Genomic DNA, 18,978 nt, shown 5'->3' with positions numbered 1-18,978 from the left:
AAACTCTTTGTTATAATGCAGTCTTGAGAGGTGCAGAAAATACCATAGTTTCACACTCCTTTCATAGAGAGTTATTTAATTTAGCCTCTATGTTGTATAAGAATTGACAGTAATAAAAGGTATATAAAATGTTCTGATTAGTAATAAAACCCACCCCTGAAAAATAGGCAAAAATGTGTAGGTTTTTTCTTATACAAATGTAATACATGTGGAAGGTACCCAGCAATAACCTGAGACCCGGTTTCTCTTGGGAAGCTTAACTGAACTCTACAAGGTTGACATCAGAAAATATGGGAACTTAGTGTTTCACACTGTCAAACTGAGTTCCTTCCAGTGTGTGCTGAACCCAGTGTCATGAAAGGCAATTGTTAACATCTCTTCCCAACTCCACACTTAGAAATATCACTTTAGGAACTTGAAATCAGCTGTGTGGGAGGAAGTCTGTAAATGATAGAAATCAGGACTTCCATTTTCTTCTAGAGAGCTCATAGTTAAACATTTACCAGCCAACCACTGGTTTCATCCATTCATCCAACCATCTAACAAATATTTATTGAAATATAATGTGTGCCAGCTGAACCTTGTGAGGAGGGCAAAGAAGATGAGTAACCTACAGTCTGTGCCATAAAACAGCTTACTGTTTGATTTACTAAAATGTGTGGGCCAATAAAAAATGTTAGCATAGATCATCTTTCACTGCTAATAAATTAGGTGGTCTGTAATGGTGCTTCCATCTTGAGAGATCCTAAAGAACTATTAGACAATGAAGTGGAATCTAGGAAAATTAGTACTAGGAAAAATTTAGTAGTTTTTCTCCTGGAAAAAAGTGTATTTTTAAATACACTAAATTGGAAGTTTTCATGTGTAACTGGACTCAAGAACATTGATGTGCAATAGCATAACCAGGTACTAGTTATGCTAATGTTTGTCAGAAAACATGCCAGGTGACATGTTGCTGGGGAAGGGATTTTCATTCTAACAGAAGTCAGCTTGGAGCCTTTAGATAACCTATATAATCTGAAGTAAAATGATGAGTTCAGTCGCTCAGTCATGTCCAACTCTTTGTGACCCCATGAACTGCAACATGCCAGGCCACCCTGTACATCACCAACTCCCGGAGTCTACCCAAACTCATGTCCATTGAGTCAGTGATGCCATCCAACTATCTCATCACGTGTTGCCCTCTTCTCTTCCTGCCCTCAATCTTTTCCAGATCAGGGTCTTTTCTAATGAGTCGGCTCTTTGCATCAGGTGACCAGAGTATTGGAGCTTCAGCTTCAGCATCAGTCCCTCCATTGAATATTCAGGACTGATTCCCTTTAGGATGGAGTGGTTTGATCTCCTTGCAGTCCAAGGGACTCTCAAGAGTCTTCTCTGGCACCACAGTTCAAAAGCATCAATTCTGTGGCGCTCAGTTTTCTTTATGGTCCAACTGTCACATCCATACATGACTACTGGAAAAACTGTAATTTTGACTATACCTATAGAGTCAAAAAAAAATTTTTTTTTTGGAACACCTAAGGGATTTTTCATTTTTATGTGGTTCTGTTAGTCAGGAATTATTAAACTCTTAAAAGCAGATATTAGAATAGCTTGCATAAATAAGGCTCTGGGGTTAAACACTGCCCCGTACCTGCTTCAGGGATGTTCCCATTTCTCTTCACACTCTTTTGTTGCCTGTGCTATAACCAGGGCTGCTTATATCAGTTATAGTGACCTAAATTGATTAACCCCGTGTTATAGTGTCATTGTAAATACAGACCTGAAGTGTTTGGGTTGTTTGCAGCTTTGCTCAGGAAATAAGAGTGAAAGGGGAGTTACTAAAAACAACACAGGGACTATGGCAATATGATTTTACAGAGTTTTTTTTTTAAACCTGAGTAATCTGAAAAAGAAGTCAAGATTTCTTTGATTACTTAATAGATAAAAGAGCTACCATTTTAACTCTTCAGTGGTAGGAAAAGAAGTGAAGAGAAGAGAAAAAACCTGTCTTCTTGGATCTCCCTTATTCTTTAGATAAAATTTATAAAGTACTTTTAGACAATAGAAAACTGTGGAGGCTAAGAACTTACTGGGTAGTGTACCTGTGTGAACCTCCTTAGAAAGCACTTTTACCTACTAAGACCATGGTCCTCAAATTGCCCACCTGGCTACCTCCACCGTCTGAGCATTTTGGTAATACATGTCTCCCTCCATGAGACCTTTTATTTTCACTGAAGAGTACTATCAGAGCCATTAGTTCCTTGCCTTAAGTTGTGTATTTGTGTATGTATTTATTAAGCATCAAAGTTACATTACAAAATGTTACATACCTATGTATGTCTCTGTAGGTATGAGAATGATAGTATCAGTGATATATGGCAAGGGTTATTGGACAGTAATGTGTTGACACATAACGTGACCTTTTTATTATTTATTTATTTTTGGCTGCACTGCATCTTGGTTTCTGTGAGTGGGCTTTCTCTAGTTGCAGGGAGCAGGGGCTAGGCCAGTTTTGTGGTGTGCAAACTTCTCTCGTGAAGCATGGGCTCTAGGGCTTCAGTTGTAGTACACTGGGTTTAGTTGTTCCTCAGCATGTGGAATCTTCCCAGACCAGGGATCAAACCCCTGTCCCTTGCATTGGCAGGCAGATTCTTAACCACTTAGCCACCAGAGAAGTCCTAAAGTGAACTTTAAGTCACTCTTCACCATCATGCAGGTTCTCTTCTCCTGGTGCCCTTGAAATTTGTTAGATTCCCAGCGGAGAGCCCAGAGATGAGGCATTTGCACAGTCTCTTGCCTCACCCAGGCACTCATTGCATACACTCACTCCCCTGGGATTTCACTTCCTGGAGGCTTTGTGAACATGGAAATGGCCCGCCCTTTTAGATAGCTTAGTGGCCCCCAGAGTATTGTCCTATAATGTTGAATTAAATAGTATCAGTACTGTAACATTCATGAAAAGTAACTTGGCCTATATACCCAGGGCTTAAAATACATCAAACATATGGATTCATGATGACATAGGACATTTTTGGCTTTCCTTTAAGTTCTCATTTAGTTATTTCTGGTTTTAATTTTTGTTTTTAATATGTAATTTTTGTTTTTCTGATATCTCTATTGAAATTCTCTTAAAGTAGGAAGATAGAGAATAAAGGGAAAAGGTATTAAGAGTTAGAAAGGCTGAGAAAGAAGTCATTACATATTTTGAAGGTTAACCTGTATTTTCTTTTTTAAAAAAATCTTTTTCTTCTTCCAATCCCAATTGTGTTTGAAAGCTGTTTGCAAATTTGAAGTTAGAAGTTCAAGACTGTAGAATTTATTAATGGTAATTTTTTTATATGTTAGAATCTTTGTGATTGTGAAGAAAAATCCCATAGAAGTAGTAGTATTGATTCAGTCAGTTCAGTTCAGTCACTCAGTCATGTCCAACTCTTTGTGACCTCATGAACAGCAGCATGCCAGGCCTCCCTGTCCATCAACAACTCCCGGAGTCCACCCAAACCCATGTCCATTGAGTTGGTGATGCCATCCAACCATTTCATCCTCTGTTGTTGCCTTCTCCTCCTGCTGTCAATCTTTCCCAGCATCAGGGTCTTTTCTCTTTTTTTTTTCCCACTTAAAAAAAAAATATTTATTTTAATTGGAGGCTAATTACTTTACAAAATTGTATGGTTTTGCCATACATCAACATGAATCCACCACAGGTGTACACGTGTTCCCCATCCTGAACCCCCCTCCCACCTCCCTCCCCATACCATCCCTCTGGGTCATCCCAGTGCACCAGCCCCAAGCATCCTTTTCAAATGAGTCAGCTCTTTGCATCAGGTGGCCAAAGTATTGGAGTGTCAGCTTCAACATCAGTCCTTCGAGTGAACACCTAGGAATGATCTCCTTTAGGATGGACTGGTTTGGATCTCCTTGCAGTCCAAGGGACTCTTCAAGAGTCTTCTCCAACACCACAGTTCAAAAGCATCAATTCTTCAGTGCTCAGCCTTCTTTATAGTCCAACTCTCGCATCCATACATGACCACTGGAAAAACCATAGCTTTGACTAGACAGACCTTTGTTGACAAAGTAACGTCTCTGCTTTTTAGTATGCTATCCAGGTTGATCATAGTTTTCCTTCCAAGGAGTAAGCGTCTTTTAATTTCATGGCTGCTGTCACCATCTGCAGTGATTTTGGAGCCCAGAAAAATAAAGTCGGCCACTGTTTCCACTGTTTCCCCATCTATTTGCCATGAAGTGATGGGACCAGATGCCATGATCTTAGTTTTCTGAATGTTGAGCTTTAAGCCAACTTTTTCACTCTCCTCTTTCACTTTCATCAAGAGGCTCTTTAGTTCTTCTTCACTTTCTGCCATAAGGGTAGTGTTATCTGCATTTAGTCAAGCATAGTTTAATAGAAAACATGTGTTTGACTCTTGACTCCATAATATACTTTAGAAAAAAAGTGAAATTTGAACTTGTTGAACCCACACATGGTCATTTTTAGTAAGCTCATTTGGGTTATTTAAATTTTTCAGAGCAGAGAAATGACTCCAAGGTCCATTTTCTTCACAAGTTAATTCTAGAGAATAGGCTACATGGAGGAGAATATGGCTCACTTTTTAATTTGGTTTGACCCCCTTATGTATAACTGCCACAGAGTATGAGAATTCCCACAATGTTTGAGATCTTTTCCAGTAGAACAGTTGCTTTTTCTTTCAAGAAGTGCAGTGATAATATGATTATCCACTTAACAAGACCTAGGGATAGAATATGTTTTTCAGAAAAAGTAAATAGATGTAAATGGTTGGTTTGACGCCATTTTAGGTGATTAAAGTTTCTGTTTTCCTTCTTGGGAATAGGTCATCGCAAACGACAGAAGTCCTTTGGTGGGTAAAATCCACTGGGAGAAAATGGTGAAAAAGGTGTCGAGATTTGGAATACGTACAGGCACGTTTAACTGCTCCAGTGACCCCAGGTAAGTTGATGGCAGTTCTTAGAATTTGAGTTCTGACCGGAAGTTTTTAATGTAATAAAGACAGTGGTATTAGAAGCCTGTTTAAACTGAAAATTAATTAGCATGCTTAGCACAGTGTTAGTTACATGGGTGCTTGATTAATAGTTTTTGATAACTGGCGGTTATTTGCTTTCTTTCAGATCTCTTTTTATCTGGTTCTTCTGTGCTGTTTCTAACAGGGTGACTCTTTAGAGTATGTCTTTGGTCTTTTTTGTTTCAATTTTATTTCCCAAAGAGACTTCAGTACATTTATGGCTTTAGGTGACACCTTTGTGCTGATCTAAATCTTCCTTAATTCGAACTTCTAGTTTGCATTTTGACACTCGTTTCTATCTGCCCTACGAGTAACCCAGATGGAATATGTTCCCTAAGCCTAGTGTTCGAATTCATGTTCATCTTTTTCTTTAGTAAATCGTGTCCTTTCTGCCTTTTTCTGTCCTTTACTGTTTCTTTTTTTCATTTTCTCAGACAGGAATCTTTGCAGGCATTTTTGTTTCTCTTTTTGTCAACATTTCCAGTATTTAGTCTATCACATTATTTTGTTTTACTATCCCATTGTTCTTCAAAATGCGTTTTATTTGAATTTCTGGTGCCTCCAAGGTATAACTTGAATTAGTTTATTTAATTATCCATTCAATAAATATTTAATGAAGGATTAGCATGTACAGCATGTTCTGTTTAGTGCTGAGGACAGGGCATAGCATATGTACATAGAAACCCCCATGTTAGATAGTTTCTAATGTAGGTAGACACGCCTGACTTACCTATGTCCCTTTTATGTGGTCACAGTGGGAGACCCATTGGCTGAAGAAAACCTGCCTCCACTACTGCTTAATCTCAGATTCTCCCACCCTTCTCCTTCAGGCTCATGTTTGCTTTGATTTTCCTCACTGTCCTTGTTTTGCTCACTTGTAACATAGGCTGAGACCTGTGGGAGGAGGACCCCTTAAAAGGTGAGGTTAAAAAGGGATGTTGTGTCTCCTCACTCACATGTAATCTCATTTACCCACAAAGCTCCCCTTCTCACCTTTACCACAGAATCTTGATTGTGTTGTGATGCCTTTGGTTTAAATGTCCATGGTAGCCTAAGTGTTCATGTTCTTATAAAAAGGAAATCATTCTTATTTCTAGCTTTTGTTTACCAAAGACAATTGCACTTGGTCTTATTCCATCATTCCCAAATAGAGTATAGGTGAAAGATTTCCCCCCAACCCCACTGGTGATTGCAATACCAGAATGAATGATAGTTCTAATATATTGATTTTTTTTGAGATAACACCAAAAGTCAGTACTTAACATAGCTAATTTATTGAAAAGTATTCAGAATTTTTTTTAAATCAATAAACTAAATAGTACATTTAAATACTATAACTTTTAAATACATTAGAAAATATCAAGTAAAAACAAATATACAAAAATATAAAGTTTAAACACATTTCAGTCTAATATAAATTCTTAGATAACATTAATAGAGAACTCAAAATGAAACTAAGCAGAGTATAAAGTGAAAATAATCTGTTAAGCATGAAAACCTGAAGGAAATAGTATATTGATTTTTAATATAATCTTGTAAAGGAAAATGCGTCAGAAGTGTCATGCCGCTAAGTCGCTTCAGTCATGTCTCGGTGTGACCCCATAGATGGCAGCCCACCAGGCTCCCCCGTCCCTGGGATTCTCCAGGCAGGAACACTAGAGTGGGTTGCCATTTCCTTCTCCAGTGCCTGAAAGTGAATTCGCTCAGTCATGTCCAACTCTTAGCGACCCCATGGACTGTAGCCTACCAGGCTCCTCCGTCCATGGGATTCTCCAGGCAAGAATACTGAAGTGGGTTGCCATTTCCTTCTCCACAGAAGTGTCATAATTGAGTCCAAATTTAGTACAAATTTTTCTAGCTTTTCTTTTGAAAATCCCTATTTGATTTTATACCAGCTAAGGAATGGTAAAGAGAAACATATAAGCTACCTTTAAGTTTCTGTTGAATCCTTCATCTTGATCTTCAGATAATCCCACCTCTTATTTATCATGGAGGGCTACAGTCCATAGGGTTGCAAAGAGTCAGACATGACTATCTGTCCATGGGATTCTCCAGGCAAAAGTGCTGGAGTGGGTAGCCATGCCCTCTAGGGAATCTTCCTGACCGAACCCTCGGTCTTGTGGCTCCTGCGTTACAGGCAGATTCTTTACTGCTGAGCCACCAAGGAAGCCCATTTATGATGGAAGAGACCCTTTTTGAGCAACTTTTTCTTTTTTGCTAACTGCAGCTATCATTTTTTGTTATTAAAGAGACATTTTTACATCATCTTCTCTAGTCTTATCACAAAGATAAAGATCCTGATGCAGAGTTATTTATATCTGTTTCAATATTGTCATGTTCATGTCCATTTATTTGGAAAGTCTGTTCTTGCCGTAGATGGTGTGCTTAGTCAGGGTCATTTTCTTTTTTTTTTTTTGAGGACTATAGAGATACAGAAGAACAAAATAGGGAGATAATAGAAAGTGTTCAGAATGTTAGTGCAAGGTGTAACTGGGCAGGGAATAGTGTTATTCAGCAAGCATTTTAATATGTTGAATAGTTTCATCATCCTGATCTCAGATTTTTAAAATCAGCAAAACTCTATCCCCTACTGCCTGTGTTGCTTTCTTTGACTGTAGTTCTTTCTCTGGGGCGGCCTCAGGCACAGCCTCCTCTGACATGTTGGGCCCACTGTAGAGTAGTACTTTCCTGACCTGATTGGCTCCCCTTAAGAACATTCAGAACCGCCACTCTGTGCAGCATCTGACTCTATCCATGGCCAGCAGTTTTCGTTTCTTTCCCACACAGCCATCTTACCTGGCCTCAGTTCCTTTCATTCCCCAACCTAGTGATCTGTCTCAGGGAGCTTTTCCCTGCCCGGTCTATTCTCTGCTCTTTTATTCCCCCATCTTTGGAGAGAGTAGAAAGTGAGGTGGGATATTTATCTTTAAGAGGTCGGAGAGGCAGGGCAGGGATAGTAGAGAGTGGATGGAGGACCCTGGAATTACAGGAGTTGAGTGATAAACTGGCCAGGAGGGCTTATGGTGAAACAGTTATGTGTGGGGACCCATGGAATAAGCAGGGAAGGGAAAGGAAGGAGGAGACTGGTGAGTGGGACAGGAAGGCCAGGGAAGACAGTGACCTTGTCTGAAGAAACAACAGCTTATAAACAATACCAAAGGTTCTTTTAATTTTTTTTCAGTGTTCCTTTTTTAAATATAATGTGCCATACCAGAATGGCACACTAAATACCAAAACTCAGTAGCCATTTTTTTTTATCCTTTTTAGTCTTCAAATTGTCTAAGAGATCTCAAAAAGTTTAAGAATGGGAGGATATTTTTGTGATGTTGTCACTTTAAAAAGTTTTTTTGAATCAGTAAGAAGTTTTTATATGGATATATGGCAATATAACATTATTAAAAAATAATATGAATATTAGTCTTATTTTCTGTTTAACAGTTGGGTTTTAAGATTGATATGATACACTTCATGTGTTGTATTCCAAGTCTAGAAAACATGATTTAATCTGAAAGATACATGATGACTAACAAAATCTTATTGTCCTAGGTACTCTTAAGTTCTTCTGCAGTGATAAACCTTAAAACTATCAATGTCACTTATCTCTGAACTGAAAAGAAAGTACATAGTGCATTTGTTTTCTTCCATGAAGAAGTATATGAACTAAGACTTTGCCTGTTTTATGGGATAAAATTTTCTGTCAGAAAGACTATAATTTAACTTACGACACAAATCAGAAAAGCCAAATATTCTCTAAGGTGGTTATAGAAAGATGAAAAGAATGACTAAGAGTAGAAATGTGTCATCTCAAGTATCCCATACAATTAAAAACATAAAGCAAGTTAGATAATTAAGATGTAAATAAGACAACTATCTACTTGTGGTTTGGTGGGGGTGGGGGTGGACGAAAAACTGGCATTCATGTCAGTGAATTATTATTTTTCATTGAACAAAGACACAAAGTAGAAGCTATTTTATTCTGTAGGAGTATATAATTTTCAAACCATTTCAATTAAAGTTGTATTGATATTAATGGTATCTGTGTTATTAAGGAAGTAAATCTACTAAATGACAAGCTGAGTTGTGGTTGCTAATCCTGAGTCACCCGGATAGTTTCCCAGAGTCATTACTAATCTTGTCTTTGTGACATAACATGTTGTCTTCACTTATCTTAAGTTGTATCATGAAATCCTGAGGTAAAATTGATATTGTCCTCATAAAACCATGTGCCACGTATATCAAGACTTCTTTCTCTCTTAATCTGATCATATAAATGTGTAATATGCTTATGTAATTTAATTAAATGTAGGCAATGGTAACCCACTCCAGTACTCTTGCCTGGAAAATCCCATGGACGGAGGAGCCTGGTAGGCTGCAGTCCATGGGGTCGCTAAGAGTCAGGCACGACTGAGCGAATCCACTTTGACTTTTCACTTTCATGCATTTGAGAAGGATATGGCAACCCACTCCAGTGTTCTTGCCTGGAGAATCGCAGGGACGGGGGAGCCTGGTGGGCTGCCGTCTATGGGGTCATACAGAGTCGGACACGACTGAAGTGACTTAGCAGTAGCAGCAGCAACAATCTATGCTTACTAAGTAAAGCATAATATTTATGATTTTCACTTTAGTATTCTGAATAGCACAATAAAAAAGTAAATACTTTTTACCATTCATTTACAAATTTGTAGTGAACAAAATGTATCCACCTAGTAGATTTTGTTTTTTCCAACTTTACTGAGGTAAATTCATATGTCGTAAAACTCCACATGGTAGGTTTTTAGGAAAGACTTTTTTTTAAAAAAGAAGGAAACTGTTTCACTGATTATCTCTCCACTGCAATACAGCAGCTGTTTTCATTTTCTGGTATCTCCTTTCATTCATCTTTTAGGTTTTTTTTTTAGAAGGAGAGGTTTATCACAAATATTATAGCAAGACCATGTTCATTTCCAAGAGGATTAGAGTCATGACCCCATTGGATAAAGCTAAACAAATGATTTAATTTTAAATTCTTCTATATTTACTCTGTTCTAAAATGGGAGTCATCCTTGAACTGAATCTCTTTTTTTTTTAAGCAATTTTATATTTACAGAAGAGTGATAAAGATAGTATAGAGTTGCCATATATAATCTTTCACCAAGTTTAGTTAGTATTTACATAACCATGGTATAATGGTCTAAAGAAATTAACACTGGTACAATACCATTTTACCAAAATTAAAAGATGCTTACTCTTTGGAAGAAAAGTTATGACCAACCTAGATAGTATATTCAAAAACAGAGATATTACTTTGCTGACTAAGGTCCGTCTAGTCAAGGCTATGGTTTTTCCTGTGGTCATGTATGGATGTGAGAGTTGGACTGTGAAGAAGGCTGAGCGCTGAACAATTGATGCTTTTAAACCGTGGTGTTGGAGAACACTCTTGAGAGTCCCTTGGACTGCAAGGAGATTCAACCAGTCCATTCTGAAGGAGATCAACCCTGGGATCTCTTTGGAAGGAATGATGCTAAAGCTGAAGCTCCAGTACTTTGGCCACCTCATGCGAAGTGTTGACTCATTGGAAAAGACTCTGATGCTGGGAGGGGTTGGGGGCAGGAGGAGAAGGGGATGACAGAGGATGAGATGGCTAGATGGCATCACGGCCTTGATGGATGTGAGTCTGAGTGAACTCCGGGAGATGGTGATGGACAGGGAGGCCTGGCATGCTGCGATTCATGGGGTCGCAAAGAGTTGGACACGACTGAGCGACTGAACTGATCTGAACTGACATTACAGATTTTATTCCAGTTTCACCAGTTTTCCAATAATATCCTTTTTTCCTGAATCTCTTCTTAATCTGAAAACTTACTATCTTTGTTTCCTCTATGTTAAATACTCCTCTTCATGGTCCCCATTAAAGAGATGAGTGAGTATAAAAAACATAGGACTTGCTCTTTACTTGTTGAGCTTTTGTGCAGATTTCTCTGTGATAGTGTTTGTGTGCATCAGGCATGTGGTGGGTGCTTGGGTTAATAAATGTGTGCAGCATGGCTCCTACCCTCAGGAACTTGCATTCAAGTCAGGGACTCAGCATACAAGATAATCCATTTCCTTCTCTCTTCTTTGCCCACCTGAATCTAACCATTCTTCAAGACCTAATTCAGTTCCCAAACCTTTCATGAAATCTTCACCAACTCAAACTCCCAATGAAAGTCCCTTTGTTTGAACTTCATTTACGTTATTTAGTGGTAGGGTATATAGTTTTATTCTTTTGTCTCCTTCATAAGATTTTAAATTCCTTGTGAACAGGAATCATTTTCCTATTATATTTTGGATCTTACCAACATATAATGCATTGTTGTTGGTTAGTCTCTAAGTTATATCTGACTCTTTGCAACTCCACGGACTGCAGCACTCCAGGCTCTCCTGTCCTTCACTCTCTCCTGAAGTTTGCTCAAACTCATGTCCATTGATTCGGTGATGCCATCCAGCCATCTCATCCTCTGTTGCACCCATCTCCTTCTCCCCTCAATCTTTCCCAACATTAGGGTCTTTTCCAATGAGTTAGCTCCTCACATCAGGTGGCCAAAGTACTGGGGCTTCAGCTTCAGCATCAGTCCTTCCAATGAAAATTCAGGGTTAATTTCCTTTAGGATTGACTGATTTTATTTCCTTGTCCAAGGGACTCTCAAGAGTCTTCTCCAACATTGCATTAGTAGGTTCATAATAGATGCTGGAAGTATGTGTCAGTTCCCTTGACTCTAAGGCTTTTTAAGCTCTAAGGTTTTTGTTTGAAAAAAAAGAGAAAGGGAGAAACAGAGATAAAAACAAAAAGATGATAAAAAGCTTTGCTTTTCCTATTATACAGCTGCCAGGTATTGATATGACTTTTGATTGTTTACAGGTTATTTGTTTTGGGGGAGAGGGTATCTTTCAAGGGCTATGCAAATTATCAGGGAAAGACAAACTGTACAACAGGGAAGATAAGCAATCTAGCTCATCTAGCAGCCTTGCTGTTTACTTACAGTTCCCTCTCTTACAGATACTGCAGGAGAAGAGGCTGGGTTCGATCCACACTCATTATGTCTGTTCCACAAACAAGTACTTCCAAAGGGAAAGTCATGCTTAAGGAGTACAGTGGGCGCAAGATAGAAGTAGAGCACATTTTTAAGTGGATAACTGCTCACGCAGCTTCTCGGATCAAAACCATTTATAATGCTGAACGCTTGAAAGAAGAATGGAATAAAAGTGATCAATATTGGGTAAAAATATACCTATTTGCAAACCTGGACCAACCGCCAGCTTTTTTCTCTGCACTAAGCATAAAGTTTACTGGAAGAGTTGAGTTTATTTTTGTAAATGTGGAAAAGTGGGACAACAAGAGTTATATGACAGATATCGGTGTCTATAACATGCCATCATACATACTTAGAACTCCCGAAGGAATTTACAGATACGGAAACCACACAGGCGAGTATATATCTCTTCAGGCCATGGATTCATTTTTGCGCTCCTTACAACCTGAAGTAAATGATTTGTTCGTTTTGAGCTTGGTTCTCGTTAACCTTATGGCTTGGATGGACTTATTTATCACACAAGGAGCTACCATCAAGCGATTTGTGGTTCTCATAAGCACTTTAGGGACCTATAATTCTCTATTAATTATCTCCTGGCTACCTGTGTTGGGCTTTTTACAGCTCCCTTACTTAGATAGCTTTTATGAATATAGCTTAAAATTGTTGAGATATTCCAATACCACCACATTGGCTTCATGGGTAAGGGCAGACTGGATGTTTTATTCCTCACACCCAGCCTTGTTTCTTAGTACGTACCTTGGACATGGTTTACTAATCGATTACTTTGAGAAGAAGAGACGGCGCAACATCAACAATGACGAAGTCAATGCCAATAACTTAGAATGGTTATCAAGTCTATGGGACTGGTACACCAGCTACCTCTTCCACCCGATTGCTTCTTTCCAGAACTTTCCTGTAGAATCTGATTGGGACGAAGACCCTGACTTGTTCTTGGAGCGATTAGCTTTCCCTGATCTTTGGCTTCACCCCCTGATACCGACTGATTATATAAAAAACTTGCCGATGTGGCGATTTAAATGTCTTGGAGTCCAGTCTGAAGAAGAAATGTCGGAGGGTTCTCAAGATATTGAGAATGACTCAGACAGTGAGAGCACAGACACTTTGAGCAGTGAGAAGGAAGTATTTGAAGATAAACTGAGCATCATTCACAGTTCTCCAGGAAGAGCAAGTCACTGTGATGCTGAGGCTTGTTCCTGTGCCAATAAATATTGTCAGACCAGCCCTTATGAAAGGAAGGGGCGGTCCTATGGATCATATAGTGCTAATGAAGATATGGAACCTGATTGGTTAACTTGGCCTGCTGATATGTTGCACTGTACTGAATGTGTTGTATGCCTAGAGAATTTTGAAAATGGATGTTTGCTAATGGGGTTGCCTTGTGGTCATGTGTTCCATCAGAATTGCATTGTGATGTGGTTAGCTGGGGGCCGACACTGTTGCCCTGTCTGCCGGTGGCCTTCTTATAAAAAAAAGCAGCCATATGCACAACACCAGCCCTTGTCAAATGACTTCCCATCTTAACCATGTGCAATTTGTCCTTATAAGCTTTGCGTATCTTACAGCCTGCCTTTTTAATGTTAGTCACAATGTTTTTGTGGTTTGACGTTTAGTTTAATGTTAGTGCAGTGACAGGAAATACACATTATGCTAATGTTGATGACAATTATTTGGTTGCCTTGTGTGTCAATTTGAATGCATACTTAATTGTAAAAATTTTTATTTACAACATTGAAAATTCAGAAGTTAATGTTCTTTTGTAAGCACAAAGGAAGTATGATAGAAATTTATCCTCGCAAGACTTTACAAGGTAGGATCAAATTCTAGTGGAATTGAGGCAGTTTCTTATCCTAAATGTTTCCTTCCTTTTTACAATTTCTGTCCAGCACCTCTTGGTTAAATAATGTATGCTCTGAGACATGAAATTAAAACAGACCTATGAAATAAATTATTTTAAAACCAGAAGATTACAGCTTTTCTAATGTTAAATTATTTTTGATAAGGTGGCTGAGTGCTCTAAGTGTTTTGCTTGTTTGCTAATTTCACAGTTGAGTCAAATATGGTTCTTGATTCATGTGGTGGAGGTGGGTGGTGGAGGAGACAGATTATGTTGCTGACACTGGCCAGAGGTGGTATTAGTCCTCCTTGGTTAGCTTTGATGGGAAGAAATTTCATGGTGGGTGTTTTTAAAAATATTAAATCATTTACAAGTATATTTGGAGAAGGCAATGGCAGCCCACTCCAGTACTCTTGCCTGGAGAATCCCATGGATGGAGGAGCCTGGTGGGCTGCAGCCCATGGGGTCGCTAAGAGTCGGACACGACTGAGTGAATTCACTTTGACTTTTCACTCTCATTCATTGGAGAAGGAAACGGCAACCCACTCCAGTGTTCTTGCCTGGAGACTCCCAGGGACGGGGGAGCCTGGTGGGCTGCCTGTCTATGGGGTCGCACAGAGTCAGACACGACTGAAGTGACTTAGCAGCTTAGCACAAGTATATTCAAGTAAACAAAATCAGCTATAGCATACTAGCCACACATAGATTACTTGATATATTTGTCCTGACTTTTTATTTTGAAAATTTTTTTTAACTATAGAGAAATTAGAAACATAGTACTGTGAACATTCATTTGTCTCATTCACCAGGTGTTTACATCTTGTTACATTTTCTTTATCTCCTCTATGTCTATAATCTTTTTCTTTTTTTTTTTCTTGATTCCTTTGAGAATAAATTTCAGTCATCATGATGCTTCCATACTGTTAAATGTATCATCATGTGTCTCCTAAGTACAAGGACATTTTTTACACATCCACCACACCCAGGAAATGTAATGTTGATTTAATAATGTCTGGTACACAATTCATACTCCCCAGTTGCTTCCAAAATATCTGTATCTTTATATGTTTCTGTTTTGTTTTCATTGGGAACTCAGGGTTTATGCATTGGGGTTAGTCTCTTTTTTTTAATTCATTTCTCTAGAGCAGTCACCCTGCCCTACCCCCTCCCCCCTCCCCACCCCCGACACACACTTTTTAAGTCTTTCTGACATTTTTGCAGAGTACAGGCTAGTTGTCTTATGGAGTGTTCCACATTTCTGGATTTGTCTTGAGTGTTTCTTCATAATCAGATGAAAGAACTTTCCCTAGGTGGTTTCTATTTCTCATTTGTATAACATCAGGAGTGCATGATGTCAGTTCATTCCTTTGTTGGTGATGCTGAATTTGCTCAGGTAATATCTGCTTTATCTTTGCAATGTAAGGTATTTTCCCCTTGATAATTAAGAAGGAATCTGTGAGGCCGTGTGAGTATCCTGTTCTTCATCAACCTTTAACCTAATGCTTTTAACATCTGTTGATGATTATTGGTCTGAATCTGTTACTAAATAGGAGTTGTGACATGGAGATTTTTAAATTCTGTCCTTCATTCTGCATTTAATAGTGGCAGTTTTGTGTGTGTGTATAGAGGAGCTTTCTATTTTTCATCTCATACTTTGAAATGTCACTGTAGATCAAGATTCTTTTTATATTCAGTGTGTTAAAATTCATTATTCTTTTTGATGCACAAATCATTCCAAATTTGGTAAGCGGGAGCCCCTCTAAGCTCGTTCTTATGTCCTGTTGACATCCCTTTCAATCTTGAAACACTTCGTTGCTTTTGGACACAAGATATTCCAGACTCACTTTGTAGTTTCCCTGGCCCAACCCTGTAATACGTCATTTCTTCAAAACATCCAAATTTCATGGGGGACTTTTTAATATCCTTTACCTTCTGTCCCTCAAAATGGTAAGAAAATTAAATTTTCTGTTTCTGAATTGCTGCTGGTCATTAGCAGAAACATTTTTTTTCCTTCATGGTGCACTGAGCCTCATTTTCATACAGGAATGGGAATAGTAAGGAATAGCAGTTACTAATTTTGTGTTAATATTCGGAAGCTTTTTAAAATTTTTAAATAAGAGTATAAGCACTGCTCCTTGTGCTCTTATTTTCCTTTTGGAAAAGAAAATAACGTTACTGTAAATGTTTCCTAGAGTTCTGCCATTGGTCCAGTGTTCTTTTCTCTCTGGTGTTTTCAGCAGATGTCCCAAATCACCATGTTCAGGCAAAGACCCCTCACCAGATCTTCAGTTTCATGTAGAGCTCTCTGCCGAACAGCTCCTTCTGAGTGCTCTTAAGTAATTCAATTCAGTTCAGTCGCTCAGTCATGTCTGACTCTTTGTGACCCCATGAATCGCAGCACGCCAGGCCTCCCTGTCCATCACCAACTACCAGAGTTTACCCAAACTCATGTCCATAGAGTCGGTGATGCCATCCAGCCATCTCATCCTCTGTCGTCCCCTTCTCCTCCTGCCCCCAATCCCTCCCAGCATCAGAGTCTTTTCCAATGAGTCAACTCTTCGCATGAGGTGGCCAAAGTATTGGAGTTTCAGCTTTAGCATCAGTCCTTCCAATGAACACCCAGGACCAATCTCCTTTAGGATGGACTGGTTGGTCTCCTTGCAGTCCAAGGGACTCTCAAGAGTCTTCTCCAACACCACAGTTCAAAAGCATCAATTCTTCGGTGCTCAGTTTTCTTCACAGTCCAGCTCTCACATCCATACATGACCACTAGAAAAACCATAGCCTTGACTAGATGGACCTTTGTTGGCAAAGTAATTTCTCTGCTTTTTAATATGCTGTCTAGGTTGGTCATAATTTTCCTTCCAAGGAGTAAGTGTCTTTTAATTTCATGGCCGCAGTCACCATCTGCAGTGATTTTGGAGCCCAAAAAGATAAAGTCTGACACTGTTTCCACTGTTTCCCCATCTATTCACCATGAAGTGATGGGACCAGATGCCATGATCTTTGTTTTCTAAATGTTGAGCTTTAAGCCAACCTTTTCACTCTCCTTTCGTTTTCATCAAGAGGCATTTTAGTTCCTCTTCACTTTCTGCCATAAGGGTGGTGTCATCTGCATATCTGAGGTTATTGATATTTCTCCCAGCAATCTTGATTCCAGCTTTTGCTTCTTCCAGCCCAGCCTTTCTCATGATGTACTCTGCATAGAAGTTAAATAAGCAGGATGACAATATACAGCCTTGATGTACTCCTTTTCCTATTTGGAACCAGTCTGTAATTAGTGAGTCTCAAAGCAGCTCTTCCTTCTCTCTCTCTATCCCCTAGTCTTCCTCTATGGTCCTGATTTCAATTCATACATATAATATTGTCCATTATGAAATGTATTTTATGGAAAAGGAAGTGGCAACCCATTCCAGTATTCTTGCCTGGAAAACCTCATGGATAGGGGAACCTGGTGGGCTACAGTCCATGGGGTCACAAGTCGGATACAACTTGCCACCTAAATCACCACCACTACCATAGATATTTTAAAAGATAATTGAAATTTCTCCTCCAGCATCCCAGGACACACCACACTTTTGGAGACCACAGGCACACCTTGGAAATATTGCAAGTTTGGTACCAGTTCACTGCAATAAAGCAAGTATGGCAGTAAAGCCAGTCATAGGAATTACTTGGTTTCCCAGTGCATATAAAAGTTATGTTTTAAAAAAAGTTATGTTTACGCTACTGAAGTCTATTAAATATGCAATAGCAAGTCTAAGAAACAATGTACATACCTTGTTTTAAAAAGTACTTTATTGCTTAAAAAATACTATTACCTAAACCTCCAGCAAGTTGTAATCTTTGCAATATACTGAGTAGTAGTAGCCTAGAAGATAAACCAGTCTCCTTACCACTGGCTTACAAGGCCCTGGCCTAACTTGCACACATCGTGATTGTACTGCCTGCCTCTTCAGGGTCATGCTCTACTTGTTCTCAGCTTGGTGCTCATCTGTCCCCTCTGCCTAATGTTCTCACCCCTCTTCTAGGCTTTATCTGGCTAGATCCCACTTTCTCCAGAAATGCTACATCTCCTATCCATCTTTTCTTTCCCCTCCAGGCTTATGAAGAGACACAGATATCTTTACAGTGAAAGCTCTGGTGGCAGTCACGCTACTCAAGTGATCAAACTTACCATTGCAAATAATGGAGCAACCCCATTTCTCCTTGCCCTTTCCTCATATGCCTTTTTTTTTTTTTTAAGGCCTCACCATTTGGCATATGGGATGTTTGTTCTCCGACCAGGGATTGAACTCACACCTCCTGCATTGGGAATGTAGAGTCTTAACCACTGGACCACCAGGGAAATCCTGCCCTTCTTATGTCCCAGAGATAGCTGGTATATGCCTGTCCTAGTTAGTTGCATTGTATTAAAACTACACACATGTCTTTTTCAGGTGAACTCCTTTAAGGTAGGAACTTGCTCTATTCATTAAATATATCAACATGCTTGGCATAAAATGGAGGTAATACCTTTGAATGCTAGACATGCTAGAAAAGTATTACAGTAAGGTCAAGGAGTAAATAGTTGATAAAGGTTCAGGTCTTCAGGGAAGGTTGCATATGTACATGCTAAGTCGCTTCAGTCATGTCCTGCTCTGCAACCCTATCGACTGTAGCCCACCAGGCTCCTCTGTCTATGGGATTTCCCAGGCAAGAATACTGGGGTGGGTTGCCATTTCCTTCTCCAGGGGATCTTCCCGACCCAGGGATCAAAACCAGGTCTCCTATGTCTCCTGCATTAGCAGGCGGGTTCTTTACCTCTGAGCCAACAAGGGAGCCTAGTCCACGGAAGCTCGACTCATCCTTTAATTGTGAAGCATGGCAAACAATGCTTTTGTTTTCCTGGAGGTAGAGAACTGAAGGAGATATTCAAGATTGACAGACTCTGAACTGTAACTGTTTTATGTTTTTAAGTTTGAATTCTTAGAGCGACCTAGTGAATTTAATTAAAAATTCCAAGTATGTAGTTTTTCTAATTACTGAACTCTGGTTAACTGTAATAGTGGGATGC

The 18,978-nt window shown here is 39.2% G+C and overlaps 1 protein-coding gene across 4 annotated transcripts in view; it reads left to right on the top strand.

Annotated features, from left to right (window-relative positions):
• LOC138436881 (charged multivesicular body protein 3) overlaps positions 1-18,978 on the top strand; it is an 84,931-nt gene that overhangs the window by 8,671 nt on the left and 57,282 nt on the right. For 2 of the 4 annotated variants that reach the window (XM_069583179.1, XM_069583181.1), the window contains exons 3-4: positions 4,830-4,945; positions 12,034-14,050. The exons of 1 other annotated variant lie outside the window; for it this stretch is intronic. In XM_069583179.1, coding sequence (XP_069439280.1) covers positions 4,830-4,945; positions 12,034-13,609 — 1,692 coding nt within the window. In that variant the 3' untranslated portion in view covers positions 13,610-14,050. Of the gene's footprint in view, positions 1-3,257; positions 3,308-4,829; positions 4,946-12,033; positions 14,051-18,978 lie in introns of those variants that run through there. One more of the 4 variants, XM_069583182.1, reaches the window with a different exon arrangement.

The sequence above is a fragment of the Ovis canadensis genome, chromosome 3 (assembly GCF_042477335.2).
Source record: "Ovis canadensis isolate MfBH-ARS-UI-01 breed Bighorn chromosome 3, ARS-UI_OviCan_v2, whole genome shotgun sequence".
NCBI lineage: Eukaryota > Metazoa > Chordata > Mammalia > Artiodactyla > Bovidae > Ovis > Ovis canadensis.
This window is presented reverse-complemented; position numbering and strand designations above follow the sequence as displayed.